Source organism: Cucurbita pepo, chromosome 15 (genome assembly GCF_057944985.1).
Source record: "Cucurbita pepo subsp. pepo isolate OVF chromosome 15, ASM5794498v1, whole genome shotgun sequence".
NCBI classification, from domain to species: Eukaryota; Viridiplantae; Streptophyta; class Magnoliopsida; order Cucurbitales; family Cucurbitaceae; genus Cucurbita; species Cucurbita pepo.
Window position 1 is genome coordinate 1,588,888 of NC_141812.1, and position 15,291 is coordinate 1,604,178.

Sequence of the window (15,291 nt, forward strand, 5' to 3'; positions counted from 1 at the left end):
CGAAATGTTGAAATTTATGTTCTAAAGGCAGGTAATTAATTATTTTCTTTTACAATAATTTTAATTTAATGTTATCCATTATATGAAAAATTATAAGGTTATTAGTGTAATCTTGAACAGTATGTGGTTATCATATAAAATGATCGTGTTCAACTAATAACCTAAAGGGTGTAACATATGAATAAGATTTGGTGCCTTGTCCCAAGAGCACATAGATGAGATAAAAGGCTACTATATGTCACTGTCATACTTGTTTAAGGTGTGTTCTCTATAGCTGTATTTCGGATGTCTCGATCATGGTTGTCTAGAATGTGTTGTCCATGACTGCATGTCAGTTACAATCTCCTTTTTCATGCTTTTGTCTTAAATGAACCTTTACCATATCATGTTGTGTCAATACGGAAGTGTACGACCTTTCACCAAAATCATGTCTACATTGAGCTAAAATGCCTCAAAATGTATTCTAAGGGGATGCAACTAGTCGTCAATTCTTCCTACCCTAAACTTTATGCTATTTAAGCCGTGATGTTTCTTTCTGTGCATATAGCCATATAACGTTGCTTTCTTCCATTCTTTCAAACTATTTTCAAATGTATTTCCTCGTTCAAAATTTTTAAAACATTTCTCGCAAAAGTGACTCGAAGCTCGAGCATACGTTGACTTTGTTCATAAAATCCAAATTTCTCAAGCTGACTTGTTCACTGAGTTAGAACAAGTGTCACACAATCGTTGTCACGCTATTGCAAGAGTACAATTGTAACACTCTGCGCTCTTGTAAGAAAAAGATAAGCTCCTTTTTATTTATTAGTAATATATAGGTTAGGGAGAACTCCAAAACTAGGGTTCGTTCCTAAAAATTTATCTTACAAACAATATCAACCTTAAAAAATGGCACCCCTCCGAGACTCCCAAATTACAAGCTAGCCCACAACGATTTTTCCACCGTAGCTGCTTCTCCCTTCCCCCTCTCTCCATTCTATCATCCAAACAAGACTAACACTTGGAGTGAAGTCATAAAAATCTAAATTTAATGTTCGTTTTCAAATTTAGGTTAATTCATACAAAGAATATAACCCGTAAAACAAACATAGACATTTAATTCTCATACATTAATTATCGAACATATTCGAACACAATATCGTATCAAAACCAAACAACTAAATGACAAATACTTTGGGAAGTGAGAAATGTAAGACAACATAAACGACACAATGTAAAGTGCCAACACAAACCTTATAAATCAGAATTTACCCTTCATTTCTTCAGATACCTAAAGCCACCTCCGACATACCAAAACAATGATGTGTTGAAACACAAAGGCATTTGCAGCCATGCAATATGAAAAATGGCAAACTCTTCTCAATCGTGTCCAACCCTTCACCATATTTCTCCATCTATAAATCCCAACATTTCCCACTTCCCAAATCACTTCAAAAAATACACCAAACACAAACATTAGCCATGGGAAACCCTCTTTTACTCTCCTTTTCCCTTTGCTTCTTAGTCCTCTTCAATGTCTGCCTAGCAACCGATCAAAACATCCAAGGCTACCGCAGCCGGCGCTATGGCGAGAGCCAGCGCTACGGCGAGGGCCAGCGCCGGTACCGCGAGTGCCGCCTCGACCGACTTGATGCCCTCGAACCCTCGAACCGTATCGAGGCCGAAGGCGGTGTGATCGAGATGTGGGATCCTAACCATGAGGAGTTTCAATGCGCCGGCGTGGCTTTCCAGAGATACTTAATTGACCCCAAGGGTCTTCTCCTTCCTCAGTACACTAATGCCCCACGGCTTATGTACGTTGAAAGAGGGAGAGGGTTCAAGGGAGTTGTGCTTTCGGGTTGCCCTGAAACGTACCAAGAGTCTCAGCAATCGGCTGGGGAGTTTCGTGATCGCCACCAGAAGATCCGCCGTGTTCGCACCGGTGACCTCTTTGCTGTGCCTGCTGGCTCTGCTCATTGGACGTATAATGATGGCAATGAGAAACTTATTATCCTTGTTCTTCTTGACGTTAGTAACCATGCAAACCAACTGGACTTCCATCCAAGGGTATGTCAAATTTTAATTCATGGGTCGTGATAAATTTACTAGATTTGCTAAATTTAAGAAGTTTTTAGTAATGGGTCGCAATAAATTTACTAACTTTACTAAATTGAAGAAGTTTTTAGTTACGGGTCCGTTAGGAATCACTGCTGTATGCAACGGTATGATATTGTTCACTTTGAGTATCAGCTTACCCTCTTACCCTTGATCACCCCTTAATTAGCTGACATGGGACTCTCTCCCAACAATTCTCAACAATCCTCATCTCGAACAAAGTACATCATAGAGTCTCCCGTGATGTCTGTGGAGCCCTCAAACAATCTCCTTTTAATCGAGACTCAACTTCTTCTCTGAAGCCTTCGAACAAAGTACACTATTTATTCAACACTTGAGTCACTTTTGACTACACATTCGAGTCTTACAACTTTCATAGAGCCTCCCCTGATGCTTATGGAGCCCTTGAACAACCTCATCTTAATCGAGGCTTGACTCCTTCTCTAGAGCCCTCGAACAAAAGACACTTGAGTCACTTTTGACTACATCTTCCAGCCCCACAACTTCTTTAATCGACATTTAAAAATTTTATTGACATGTTAGATTAAGGTATGGATCTGATACCATATTAGAAACTACAACTCTATAATGATATGATACTGTTCACTCTGAGCATCATTGCTCTCATGACTTTACTTTTAGTGAATGGAGATGTAAACTCCCTTAATTAGCCAACATGGGACTCCTCCCCAACAATTCTCAACAGGGTCACAATAAATTTGATTTCTTTTTCAGGCGTTCTACTTGGCCGGAAACCCAGAGGAGGAATTCTCGGAGAGAAGATCGGAATGGAAGCAAGAGCAAACACGACACAGTACCCGCCGGGAGGGATCAAGCAACAAGAACAACATCTTCTTTGCCTTCGACGATAGAGTTCTCGCAGAAGTTCTCAACATAAACACCGAGATGGCGAGGAAGCTTCGTGGAGAAGACGACTACCGACGCAACATCATAAAGGTCGAGGGACAATTCGAGGTAATCAAGCCACCAAGATCACGAGGAGGACAAAGAGGAGACGAACAACAATGGGAGGAGGAACAAGAGGAGGAGCAAGAGAGAGCATATGAGCGCAGCCGAGGCCGCCGAAGCCACCGATGGGCCGACGACAATGGTTTGGATGAAACCATTTGCTCTATGAGATTAAAGGAGAACATTGGCGATGCCTCCCGCGCTGATATCTACACACCTGAAGCTGGTCGTCTTAGCACCACCAACAGCCATCGCTTCCCCATCCTCCGCTGGCTCAAACTAAGCGCCGAGCGTGGTGTCCTTTATAGAGTAAGCGCACCACCCCACATAGCTTTGAGTCAATTTGAACTAATTTTGAACTAAACCAAACCATTCTTTGTGCACAACAGAATGCAATGTACGTCCCGCATTGGAACCAAAACGCACATAGTGTCATATTTGTAACAAGAGGCCGTGCAAGAGTCCAAGTAGTCGACGACCGAGGCCAAACCGTATTCGACGGCGAGCTACAACAACGACAGCTACTAGTGGTACCACAAAACTTCGCCTTAGTCAAGAAAGCAAGCGATGAAGGGTTCGAATGGGTATCATTCAAGACCAATGACAACGCCATGATCACCCCACTGGCCGGGCGGACCTCAGCCATGAGAGCCTTCCCAGTTCAAGTCATTGCCAGCGCTTATAGAATCTCAAACGAAGAGGCTCTAAGGCTCAAATTCAACAGGGAAGAGACCACTTTGCTGCCCCCACGCATGTCATCATCGGCACGTAGGGCTAACCCGATAGAAGCTATGTAAAGCGCTTGGTTTGGTTTGGTTCGGTTTGGTAGGAAGGGCCAGTTTTGGCTTTTGTTTTTATGGTGTAATAATTTAGGTTTTAAAGCTTCGGAATAATCGTAATAATAATAATAAAGACGAGGCCTTTCTTATACAACAACTTATGTTCGATCGATCCTTTCTGTCTAATAAATCTCTAAACTTTTTAAAAACAATTCGAACACTATTTCTCGAACGAATCTCGACTATTTGTTGAACAAGATGTACATCGGGACGGTGGGCTTGACTTTTGATCTGTAATACACAGTCTTCTTGCTGTTGAATGTTGGATTCTCAATTGTGATAACAATTTTTCCAGGCTCATTGATGTAGAAACAATTCCTCAAGCTCTCTCCCATTTTTTTCTGATTTTGCAACTGAATTCTGTATGATCCTTCATCTTCTGGCACGAATTCTTCCTTGTACACCACGTCCCATCCCGCTACCGTCACGTCCCACACTATCGTCACCCCAGTCTGCAAATTCAATCATAACCCGTTAGCTTAAACTTTTAGATTAGGTTCAAAGACGCGTTTGTCCGACCCCTCACCCTACAAATCTAGTCGTAACACATTATCTTAAACTTTTAGATTAGGTTTAGAGACGGGGTTTGTCACCCCAGCCTGCAAATCCAATCGTAACCCATTAACTTAAACTCTTATATTAGATTCGAAGACGGGGTTTGTCATCCCCAACCTGCAAATTCAATTGTAACCCATTAACTTTAACTTTTAGATTAGGTTCAAAGACGGGGTTTGTCACCCTAAACCTATGAATCCAATCATAACCCATTAACTTAAACTTTTAGACTAGGTTCATAGACGTGGTTCGTCACCCCAGCCTACAAATTTAATTGTAACTCGTTAACTTAAACTTTTAGATTAGGTTCAAAGACGAGGTTTGTCACCCCAACCTATAAATCCAATCATAACCCATTAACTTAAACTTTTAGATTATGTTGAAAGACAACTTAAACTTTTAGATTAGGTTCAAAGACGGGATTGTCCCCCCCAACCTGCAAATCCAATTGTAACCCATTAACTTAATGTTTTAGAAACTTTTAGATTAGGTTCAAAAACGTCGTCTAACCCACAAGTCTTGGCTTACCTCAGGAGCGGGGAATTCAACGGTTCCAGCGAAGTTTCCTTTAACGGTAAGCTCTGAAGTTTTATCAGCCGGTGAGAATTCGTCGTCGTCATCTCTTTTAAGCCCGCCATATCGAACTGGCAATTGTTCCGGGGCGATAAACCTGGATTACAACCGTCCAAACCAATTGCTTAAAAGTATCAATACCAAACTTTTGAAGATAAAAGATGCATAACAAGCTCACTCGAGAAGTGTCTTTGACACTTTTGATTGATTGGCAAAGATGAACTTCGCCTTGGTTTTATGGCTAATAATCTTCGACCGGAGTATATGTCGAGCATAATACCAAAACGGAGCGTTTATAACTATCTATATAAAAAAAAACACTACGACCTCTTAGAAAAAAATAGAGATAGCAACATGTATCGTTCAAACCCAGAAGAGAAAGAGAATCGTTTACGTTTTTATAAACAAGCTCGGGATAATGATCTTGTATAAGCAAGAGAGCTTTCTTGCTAACACTCCGAAACTCCTTCATAGCGGGACCAGGAGAGTTTTTCAAATCCGTAATTTGAACGATAGAATCAACGCCTCCTTTCTCAAATCTCAACCGTTGGATCCCTTTCTCCATATTTTGAACCATCCATCTCAAGAACTCCTCACATTTCTCATCAGTTCCAAACGTTCTTTGATACATCTCTCTATCTCTCAACGCCGCATTTGCATGAAACCAAAGCGGGTGGCCTTCCCTATCTTTACCCTCCAAGAAACCAACCAAATTTTGAAGGTCACCTCCAAGTTTCTCCTCAAGAATCTCATCAGCTTTGTACTCTTTGCGCCATTTCAAAGTGTTCTTGAGCATGTCAAACGCGTCCGAGACTTTGTAGCGTTGAGCTTTCAAGAACTTCTGGAGCAAAACGTCGGTACCTGTTAAGAATATTTAGTACTAAATTATAGCTTACCATACATATCATATCATATTTAGAGCAAAACGTCGACGATACCTTCGTGACCTTTGCTCGGTAGCAAAGGGACTCCCCATAGGCTTATTTCTTTGTGATGTTCTTTGGGTTTGGGTTTGCCTAAAAGAGAATTGCCTATGATTGCTTCTTCCACTTTGGTACGAAATTCGATCAAAGCTCTCTTTTTCTTCTTTTTTCTCAACTTTTTCTCCATTTCATCCAATTCTTTTTCGCTCGTTTCGCCTTCTAATCTTTCCTGTTCATCAAATAAGCCCCAATTTTGTTTTTTTAGTTAAAAAAAAAATAGGTTTTTTCTATAAATTTGAGGAATCAAATACTTATGGATCCAATCTGTTTATAAAGTATAAAAAAAGGGTTTTTAAGTTATGTTAAAATTTAGGTCAAATTAATAAAAATACTCGTAAACTTTATATTTTATCTGAAAATATTATAAACGGTTAATTTTGGAAGGAACCCGTTAGTACTTTGTTTCAAAAATATTCATAAACTTTTGAAAATGTTTCAAAAATATTCTTAAACTTTTGAATGTTTCAAAAATATATCTGAACTTTTGAAATTTAATTAATAAAAATACTGTATTAATAATAATTTTTTTAAAAATTAAAAGATATTAATGTTTCTTTTGAATAGTTAGGTTTTTTAAAACGTGTCTATATACTATCAGTAGAGTATTAAATTTTTAGAAAAATTTGAGGTTTCAAATACTTTCGGAAGTTCAAAAATAATTTTTAAAATACTTTTATTTTTTTTTATCATATTTTGAAAATTAATGATATGGGTATTTTTTTTTTATTCTTTTAAAGTTTAAAAGTAATATTGAAATGTTTGAAATTTCAATAATATATTTTTTTTTAAGAAAATATAAAGCTTAATGGTAAAAAAAAAAAAATTATATATGAGAAACTAAATAAACTTAAATTAAAAAAAAAAAAAAAAAAAAATATATATATATATATATATATATATATTTAAAAGAAAAATAGAAAAATCGAGCTGAACCAAATTTATAATTTAACGAAAATGATTGACGAAAAGATGGGTCTCACCGGATCATCTTCTAGATGAACAAGTTCTTCATCGTTGTTCATGGAGAAATTCATATCATCTTCCATAATAGTCTCGTCGTAGACCTGTTTCTTCTTTCTCTCGGCCACCATGTTTTCTTCTTCGAATTCCACGACTCTGACGATTGGAGAGATTGTTGTCGTAAAACCAGATACCGGCTTAGTTAGAACCGATTAGAATCAGATTCATAGAAAAGAACAAAAAATGATCGACAAAGTGATAACAATTGAGAATTTCATTGAATCGAATGACAAAAAAAAAAGCCACAAATGCCATTCGTTTTTTTCTCCCAAATTTAGGAACTTTTCTTTTTCAGATCATAATTTTGGTTCATTTGTTCATAACAAAACTGATGATCAAATGATTTGTGGATATGAATTGGCGTTGTTCTAAATTTGTGGTTCTTATCAATTCCAATAAACTTGGAATTTGATGTATAATAAAAACGGTACATAGGGGATCCGAAATTAAATTTACCGAGAAACTTGGTAAGACATATATCTTACTCGAGTTACACTTGTTATGCTTCTAATCTATCTCTCAAGATCACAATTTGTTCGTTTCTGATCTACCCGTTGGAGCTCATCGTTCTCCCTAATCTAGCTCTTTCGAGCTTTATACATTCATTAGTCTTGACTATACAGCCCCTTCGAGCTCATCTATCTTGTTAGAGATATTCGAAGTCATTCGATAACCGAATTAGCTTATAATTATTCTCTACATCACGTTTCCTAATCTAATTCTTCAGGGCTCATAGTTTTTCTTGCTCCTTGAAACTCAGGAGCCCATAATCTATTCTCTTGGGGTCATCTATCCGCTCATCCTCTAATACTAATGTGAATCTTGTCTTGACGGTTTAGGATTAAGAACGAGCTAGCAAACCCATTTTATATTAATAATTAATACAATTATTAGATAAAATTTTTAATTAAAATAATCTCAAAGCTTAGGGATATAAATTGATATTTTCCCGAAAAAAAAAAACGACAAAGTAATAGCTTTAAGATTAATTGAACTACAATGGTATAAATGCCCGAATATAAAGACAAAAACGATATTTCAAGTACTAATATTTGATTAAATTATAAAAGAACACCGTTCTGTCGTACTATAATTACGTGTGATCTTTTGTAAACATTTTAAAATATTTTAAGTAAAATCCTTTAAATTTTTAAATGAAATATATATATATATATATACACATATACTAACATATTTGTTACGATAAGACTAAACATAAAACTACAACATTCAGACACATTGACTTTTCGTACATTTAGATATGTTAACTTTTCATACAATATTCAGACACATTGACTTTTCGTACCGACATTTAAATATGTTAATTTTTTGTACGATATTCAGACACATTGACTTTTCGTACAACATTTAGATATGTTAACTTTTCATATAATATTCAGACACATTGACTTTTCGTACCGACATTTAAATATGTTAACTTTTTGTACAATATTCAAACAAGTTGACTTTTTGTACAACATTTAAATATGTTAATTTTTTGTACGATATTCAGACACATTGACTTTTCGTACAACATTTAGATATGTTAACTTTTCATATAATATTCAGACACATTGACTTTTCGTACCGACATTTAAATATGTTAACTTTTTGTACAATATTCAAACAAGTTGACTTTTTGTACGACATTCAGACATGTTACAACTTTTCGTCCAACATTCTAAAAATAGATTTTTTTTTCTTTTTTTTTTTTTTTTTCTATCAAATATGAAGATTAATAGGGTAACTTGTAAAAAATACGAGTATATATATATATTTATTGGTTTTTCATGGGCAGCAGGAGAGCCATTTTGAGGTTGGGCCAGGAAGATATGGTTAGGGAAGCCCAGTCCCCCATGGGGCCCGACCACATCCTCTTCGCCCGAGGAAGATGCCGCACTTCTCAACCCAAACCAATCTCTACCTTTATCGGTGATATTCCCAAACACAGGCCGTAGGGCAAAGAAGAACATAGCGGAAGGCGAAAATCCTCAGAAGAAATGCAAATCTAAAACCCCTTTTCCCCCAACTAAAACCTTTCCTTCGAGCTGTTCAAACCAGCAATGTCTCAGCTGCCTCATCTTCTTCCTAACAACGCTACAGGTTTCTGTTCTTGATATCTACAAATTCGTTGTTGGGTACTCTTTAATTTTGTGCTTTGTTTGCTTGAAAGCTTGGAAATTAAGTATTATCTTGTTTACATTTACTGGGTGTCTCTAATTTTCTTCTAGTTTTATGGGTTTTGTGCTGTCTGAGGACCCTGAGCTTCTTGAATTTTGAATTTCTATTTGGGAAGGGTTTTGTGGTTCTTGATTTTGTCTATGTTTTGCTGTTCTTTCCTTTCCTATGTGGAAGTTATGGAGAAATTATGTGACTGTTGCGCAACAAGTTTAAGTTCTGTTTTAGAGTACTTAATACCACTTTCCGATTGCTTGAAAATTCTCTACGTAGTTGGATTATGTGAGATCCCACATCGGCCGGGGAGGAGAACGATACATTCTTTATAAGGGTGTGGAAACCTCTCACTAGCGGAAGCATTTTAAAAACCTTAAGGGGAAGCCTGGAGGGGAATGCTCGAAGAGGACAATATTTGCTAGCGGTAGGCTTAGGCTGTTACGAATGGTATCAGAGCTAGACATTGGGTGATGTGTCGGTGAGGAGGCTGAGCCCCGAAGAGGGATGGACATGAGACGATGTGCCAGCAATGACGCTGGCCTCGAAGGGGGTGGATTGAGGGATCCCATATCGATTAGAGAAGGGAACAAGTGCCAGCGAGAATGCTGAGCCCCGTAATAGGGTGGATTGTGAGATCCCACGTCGGTTGGGGAGGAGAACGAAACATCCTTTTTTAGGGTGTTGAGACCTCTCCCTAGCAGACGCGTTTAAAAACCTTGAGGGGAAGCCCAAAGAGGACAATATTTTCTAGCGGTGGGCTTGGGCTGTTACAAATGGTATCAAAGCCAGACACCAGACGATGTGCTAGTGAGAAGCCTGAGCCTCGAAGGGGGATAGACACGAGACAGTGTGCCAACAAGGACGCTGGGCCCCAAAGGGGGGTGGATTCGGAGGTCCCACATCGATTAGAGAAGGGAACGAGTGCTAGCGAGGATGCTGGGCCCCAAAGGGGGATGGATTGTGAGATCCCGCATCGGTCGGGGAGGAGAACAAAGCATCTTGTATAAGGGTGTGGAAACTTCTCCCTACCAGACGGGTTTTAAAAACCTTGAGGGGAAGCCCAAAAGGATAAGCCCAAAGAGGACAATGTCTGCTAGCGATAGGTTTGGGCTATTACAAATGGTATAAGAGCCAGACACCGAGCGATGTGTTAGTGTGGAGGCTGAGCCCCTAAGGGAGATGGACATGAGGCGGTGTGTTAGCAAGGACATTGGCCCCCGAAGGGAGTGGATTGCGGGCTCCCACATCAATTAGAGAAGGGAACGAGTGCCAGTGAGGACGTTAGGCCACGAATGGGTGTGAATTGTGAGATCCCACATCGGTCAGGGAGGAGAATGAAACGTGCTTTATAAGGGTGTGGAAACCTCTCCCTAGCAGACACGTTTTGAAAACCTTGAGGGGAAATCCAAAAGGGAAAACCCAAAGAGGACAATATCTGCTAGCGGTAGGATTGGGCTATTACAGATTACTTGACCCATTGATTTGATTGGGCTATTACAGATTACTTGACCCATTGATTTGTTTAGCTGCTTGATGTTCTTGCCTTAATTTTGTAGTGGATATATATGGTTCTGGGCATAACTCAACATCTTGTGGCAAAACTTTCCCTTCTTTCTCTCATGATATTGGCGTTTCTTGAACGTGATCTTGTTGATATGTATTCTGTTTCAATTTCTGGGCTCTATTATACCTTTATCCTGAGTTACATTGAAGTGTTGTTCATAATTTATTGATGTGCCCCCATCCGTTCGGGGAACTGATTGACAATTATATTCGAGTCGTGCTTATAGAAACTAATGTTGTTTTTTCTTATCGGTCACTATTGATGCATTATTGTTGTTCAAAAGTAAGCTGACAACATGGTTTGCGTTGTAGAAACATAAGGTTGTTCATATATGCCCAAATCATGAAAGTGCCTTTGACTGTTAAGTTGTTTTCTCGACGCCCTTTGTGAGGTCCCACATTTGTTGGGGAGGAGAACGAAACATTCTTTATAAGGGTGTGGAAACCTCTGCCTAGCAGACGCGTTTAAAAACTTTGAGGGAAAGCCCAAAGAGGACAATATTTGATAGTGGTGGGCTTGGCTGTTACAAATGGTATCAGAGCCAGACACCAGGTGATGTGCCAACGAGGAGGCTAAGCCCCAAAGTGGGGTGGACATGAGGTGGTGTGCCAGCAAGGACACTAGGCCCTAAAGGGGGTGGATGGGGGGTCCTACATCGTTTGGAGAAGGGAACGAGTGCCAGTGAGGACACTGGGCCTCAAAGGGGGGTGGATTGTGAGATCCTACGTCGGTTGAGGAGGAGAATGAAACATTCTTTATAAGTGTGTGAAACCTCTGCCTAGCAGACGCGTTTAAAAACTTTGAGGGAAAGCCCAAAAAGGACAATATTTGATAGTGGTGGGCTTGGCTGTTACAAATGGTATCAGAGCTAGACACCAGGCGATGTGCCAACGAGGAGGCTAAGCCCCAAAGTGGGGTGGCCATGAGGTGGTGTGCCAGCAAGGACACTAGGCCCTAAAGGGGGTGGATGGGGGGTCCTACATCGTTTGGAGAAGGGAACGAGTGCCAGTGAGGACAATGGGCCTTGAAGGGGGGTGGATTGTGAGATCCTACGTCGGTTGAGGAGGAGAACGAAACATTCTTTATAAGTGTGTGAAACCTCTCCATAGCAAACGCGTTTTAAAGCCCTGAGGGGAAGCCCGAAAAGGAAAGCCTCAGGAGGATAATATCTGCTAGCCCAGCGGTGGGCTCGGGCCGTTACAAAATCTATTCCCAAATTCGCATTGAAGGTTAAGCAAATTGGATAAAAAAGAACGTTTGGGAATAAATCTGCTCTGTTCTTGCAGTATTCATGAGATCTCAATGTAATAATGGAATCATACTTTGATTTTTGTTCTAGTTTTCTTCATATGATCTTGATTACTACTCGTGCTGGAAATTTAAAAGTTTATATAAACATGGATTCTTGATTTGATATAGGCTTTGGACTGTCCGATAGCAGATGCCTTCCGTGCTCGGGAGTTTTTGGACGAGCAGCCACCGTCTCTTCTCGCTCTTTATGTACCGAACATAGAATCAATGCAGCAGTCAAATTCCGACCCGTAAACTGTGCTTTGTTGCGAGCGTCTTTTACGTGCCAAGCCAGCTCGGGAGGTCATAGGAAGTACTCGGATTTCTCTAAGCAAAATAGGCATGGCTACTCAAGAAGCAGAAATAGGCAAAATGAGGATAGAGACAGCCTTGAACATGTCGATGAATCTGATTTATTGTCGTCGAAGAATGGACCATTTCTTTCTATCTCGAGCAATTCGAAATCCCAAACCACGGCTAACCCGGGCCCGAGGGAGAAGGAAATTGTTGAACTTTTCAGGAAGATTCAAGCACAGCTTCGGGAACGAGCTGCGATGAAAGAAGAGAAGAAAATCGAATCTCAAGGACAAACAAAAGGGAGTGAGACGGTCGATTCGCTTCTTACGCTATTGAGAAGGCATTCAGTGGAGCAAGGGAAGAGAGGTGGCGGCGGCAGCGGAGGCGGAGGCGTCAAGGACTCGAGTTTTAACCATGTCAAAGAGAATGGTCCTTATGATGAAGGGAAAAGCTCAAGCATTTTCGGCCTAAGTTCTCATTTGAGAGAGAAGGCTCAAGAGCCAACAGGCTCGTCTTTGAGTCGACCGGTTTCAAATTTTCAACGTAAATCCCCCGTGCCTGTGGTGAAGTACCAACCGATTTCGCCTGGGGAAAGTATTTTGAACTCCATTGATGTTGTGAATTCAAAGGGACTGAAACTTAACGGAACCGAGACAGGTTCTCAACTGAAAGCAAAGGTATGGACTCGACAGGAGTCGGAACGAGAGCACTGGGAAGAGCTGCAATCACAAGGAGAGACAGAGCAGGAGCCAGAGCCAGACCAAGAGTTCGAGTTGGAGCCAGAGCCTGAATCATACGAGCTAGAGCACGAACCTGATGAGATGGAGCCTGAACTTCTTAATTTATTAGGCGTCGATGACACATTTGATGAAGACGTTAAACACGATGAGAAATTTTCCAAGAACGATGATCACGAGGACTTGAACTCATTGAAGCTTGCTGAGCTGAGGGCGATCGCGAAATCTCGGAGTTTGAAAGGGTTCTCGAAGATGAAGAAGAGCGAGCTCGTGCGGTTGCTAAGCAATGCTCAGGTATGAAAATTTCATGTTGCACAGGATGTTTAGGCGCTTTTTTTGTTTTGCTTGAATATAATCAATCTGTATGACCAGTTTTGAGTTGAAATTAGCTTTACAGACCTTTTCCCAGATTGTATATCAGGCTAGCCTTTTCACAGGTGCAGAGTACTTGCAATCTCTATTCATATGAATCATTTTTTAAAAGCGTTTTTCAAGAACTGGTTGTGACTCTCACGTAGTGTACTAAAGTAGTGGTGACACGTGAGTGTTGCCCATCGAGCTATATCAACAACCGAGGGAGAATTATCTTATGTGATCGAGGAGAATGGTGCATCATCTCGTGCACAAAAAATTGGGCGTTAAGGTTTAAGCAAGAACAAAAGGAACAATGTGTCGTAGACAAGTTTAATGGAAGCGAAATGGAGCTTCAGGCTATTATCTCGAGAGTTTAGTTTGTATAAGTTAAAAATGTTAGCTCGCCTCGCCAAATTTTGCGTCAAACGGATATCAAATAGACACTCTAGAGTTAAGTTCGTATAAGTGAAAGATGTAAGCTCGGCACATTAGCATATGATACCTTTTGATTTTGATGTGAATGAGTGTCAGGTCAAATATACATTAGAATGTATTATTGAGGAGACATGGAGATGCAAGACAAATGATTTGAGTGTTTTCGTCTAGAAATAGAATTTTAAGGATAGTGTCAGATGGCATGGATGTACCGACGTTGTGCTCTTTTCCATAGGTCAAAGTTTAAGTCATAGGGTCAGCTTCGACATGGTGTGTAGAAATTACTCATGGGTCAATTCATGATCAGTGTGTTCGAGAAAGTTGAGAAGATGGATGACATCTTGATGCTTGTAGTGACATCACAAACCATTTGGGAGACTCAATGGTTTCTGGCTTTCATGATCATCACGTTAAACATCATTATATTGGATAGGTTTGGATAAGTATCATAAATTACTAGATGAATCTCGGTAAAGTGTATCAATTTGTTTTGACTCAACAAAGGGTTAAAACACACCGTGATGAAGTCCCAAATTGATATAATATTCTAAGGTCTCACATCGGTTGAAGAGAGAAACGAAACATTTCATGTAAGGATGTAGAAACATCTCTTTAGTGGATGTGTTTTAAAACCTTGATGGGAAACCGAGAAGGAAAAAGTAAAAAATAGCTGGACACCAAACGGTGTTCTAGCGAGGACGATGGGAGAGGGTAACAATAATTTGAAAACGTATAAATGATATTATTAATTAATTTATAAACACGTTTTGTATTTAAAAAAATGATATAATTACTCAATTTTTTTCGTTTTTTATTTTTATTTAATTTATTTTACTCTTACTTTATTTATCTTCGTTATATTTTTTCGTCACAGTCTGAGATTCGAAACTTCAAAAATTAGATCTCGAGACTCAAAAAAAACCTTTTGCAACACACAATCGAAAGGAATAAATTCCATTTCACTTGGAACCAAAAACATTATGTTTTGTTTGGTTTGTTTTCTAAAAACAAAGTATAAAAATTGCTGTTTGAAGTGACTTTGGAATGACAATGGCTACTCTCACACTGTGTATTGTCAGTTGATCTTCTACATGTTTCTTTTTGTTTTGTTGTTATGTTTGGAACATGTCTAGGATAGAAGGTAGCCATGGAGGGCTCGACGCTCAAGATTCGACCGTTTACTACGTTAAATTATATCCTTTTAATTTGACGGTCGAATTAGTGAATTTCATGAAAATATTTCTTTAAATGGTTAAATCTCGAAAAAATTGATTAAAAGAAGTGTTCGTCGAGGATTCATGGAGTTAAAAATGAGCATGAAAATGGCGAAGTCAGGAAATCAGCTAGTTCATTTGAAGCGTTGTTTACAACCAAGCTAGAATGCTAACACGTGTAGCATCTTGATG

The 15,291-nt window shown here is 39.3% G+C and overlaps 3 protein-coding genes across 3 annotated transcripts; 2 read left to right on the top strand and 1 right to left on the bottom strand.

Moving 5' to 3' along the window:
* The first annotated feature begins 1,416 nt into the window (after positions 1 to 1,416).
* Positions 1,417 to 3,999, top strand: LOC111811210 (11S globulin). Its single transcript, XM_023697963.2, has 3 exons — positions 1,417 to 2,046; positions 2,830 to 3,372; positions 3,453 to 3,999. Exons 1-3 carry the CDS (start codon positions 1,462 to 1,464, stop codon positions 3,858 to 3,860), a joined length of 1,536 nt encoding a protein of 511 aa, XP_023553731.2. The 5' UTR covers positions 1,417 to 1,461; the 3' UTR covers positions 3,861 to 3,999.
* Positions 4,000 to 4,078: 79 nt separating this feature from the next.
* On the bottom strand, positions 4,079 to 7,194 carry LOC111811212 (patellin-4-like). The gene is made up of 6 exons (XM_023697965.2): positions 6,994 to 7,194; positions 5,969 to 6,182; positions 5,425 to 5,891; positions 5,209 to 5,333; positions 4,986 to 5,127; positions 4,079 to 4,354 (listed from the first exon to the last, which is right to left on the bottom strand). Exons 1-6 carry the CDS (start codon positions 7,102 to 7,104, stop codon positions 4,085 to 4,087), a joined length of 1,329 nt encoding a protein of 442 aa, XP_023553733.2. The 5' UTR covers positions 7,105 to 7,194; the 3' UTR covers positions 4,079 to 4,084.
* A 1,765-nt stretch (positions 7,195 to 8,959) lies between these two features.
* Positions 8,960 to 13,532, top strand: LOC111811214 (rho-N domain-containing protein 1, chloroplastic). Its single transcript, XM_023697967.2, has 2 exons — positions 8,960 to 9,136; positions 12,192 to 13,532. Exons 1-2 carry the CDS (start codon positions 9,097 to 9,099, stop codon positions 13,394 to 13,396), a joined length of 1,245 nt encoding a protein of 414 aa, XP_023553735.2. The 5' UTR covers positions 8,960 to 9,096; the 3' UTR covers positions 13,397 to 13,532.
* The last annotated feature ends 1,759 nt before the right edge of the window (positions 13,533 to 15,291 follow it).

Excerpts from the sequence above, each read along its gene's own strand:
- LOC111811214 (XM_023697967.2), top strand. The coding sequence starts at position 9,097 with ATGTCTCAGCTGCCTCATCTTCTTCCTAACAACGCTACAG. Across the intron at positions 9,137-12,191 it reads TCTTCCTAACAACGCTACAG|GCTTTGGACTGTCCGATAGC; the intron begins GTTTCTGTTCTT and ends GATTTGATATAG.
- LOC111811212 (XM_023697965.2), bottom strand. The coding sequence starts at position 7,104 with ATGGTGGCCGAGAGAAAGAAGAAACAGGTCTACGACGAGACTATTATG. Across the intron at positions 5,334-5,424 it reads CCGAGCTTGTTTATAAAAAC|ATAGTTATAAACGCTCCGTT; the intron begins GTAAACGATTCT and ends TTTTTTATATAG. Across the intron at positions 5,128-5,208 it reads GTGTCAAAGACACTTCTCGA|GTTTATCGCCCCGGAACAAT; the intron begins GTGAGCTTGTTA and ends GTTGTAATCCAG.
- LOC111811210 (XM_023697963.2), top strand. The coding sequence starts at position 1,462 with ATGGGAAACCCTCTTTTACTCTCCTTTTCCCTTTGCTTCTTAGTCCTC. Across the intron at positions 2,047-2,829 it reads AACTGGACTTCCATCCAAGG|GCGTTCTACTTGGCCGGAAA; the intron begins GTATGTCAAATT and ends TTTCTTTTTCAG. Across the intron at positions 3,373-3,452 it reads AGCGTGGTGTCCTTTATAGA|AATGCAATGTACGTCCCGCA; the intron begins GTAAGCGCACCA and ends TGTGCACAACAG.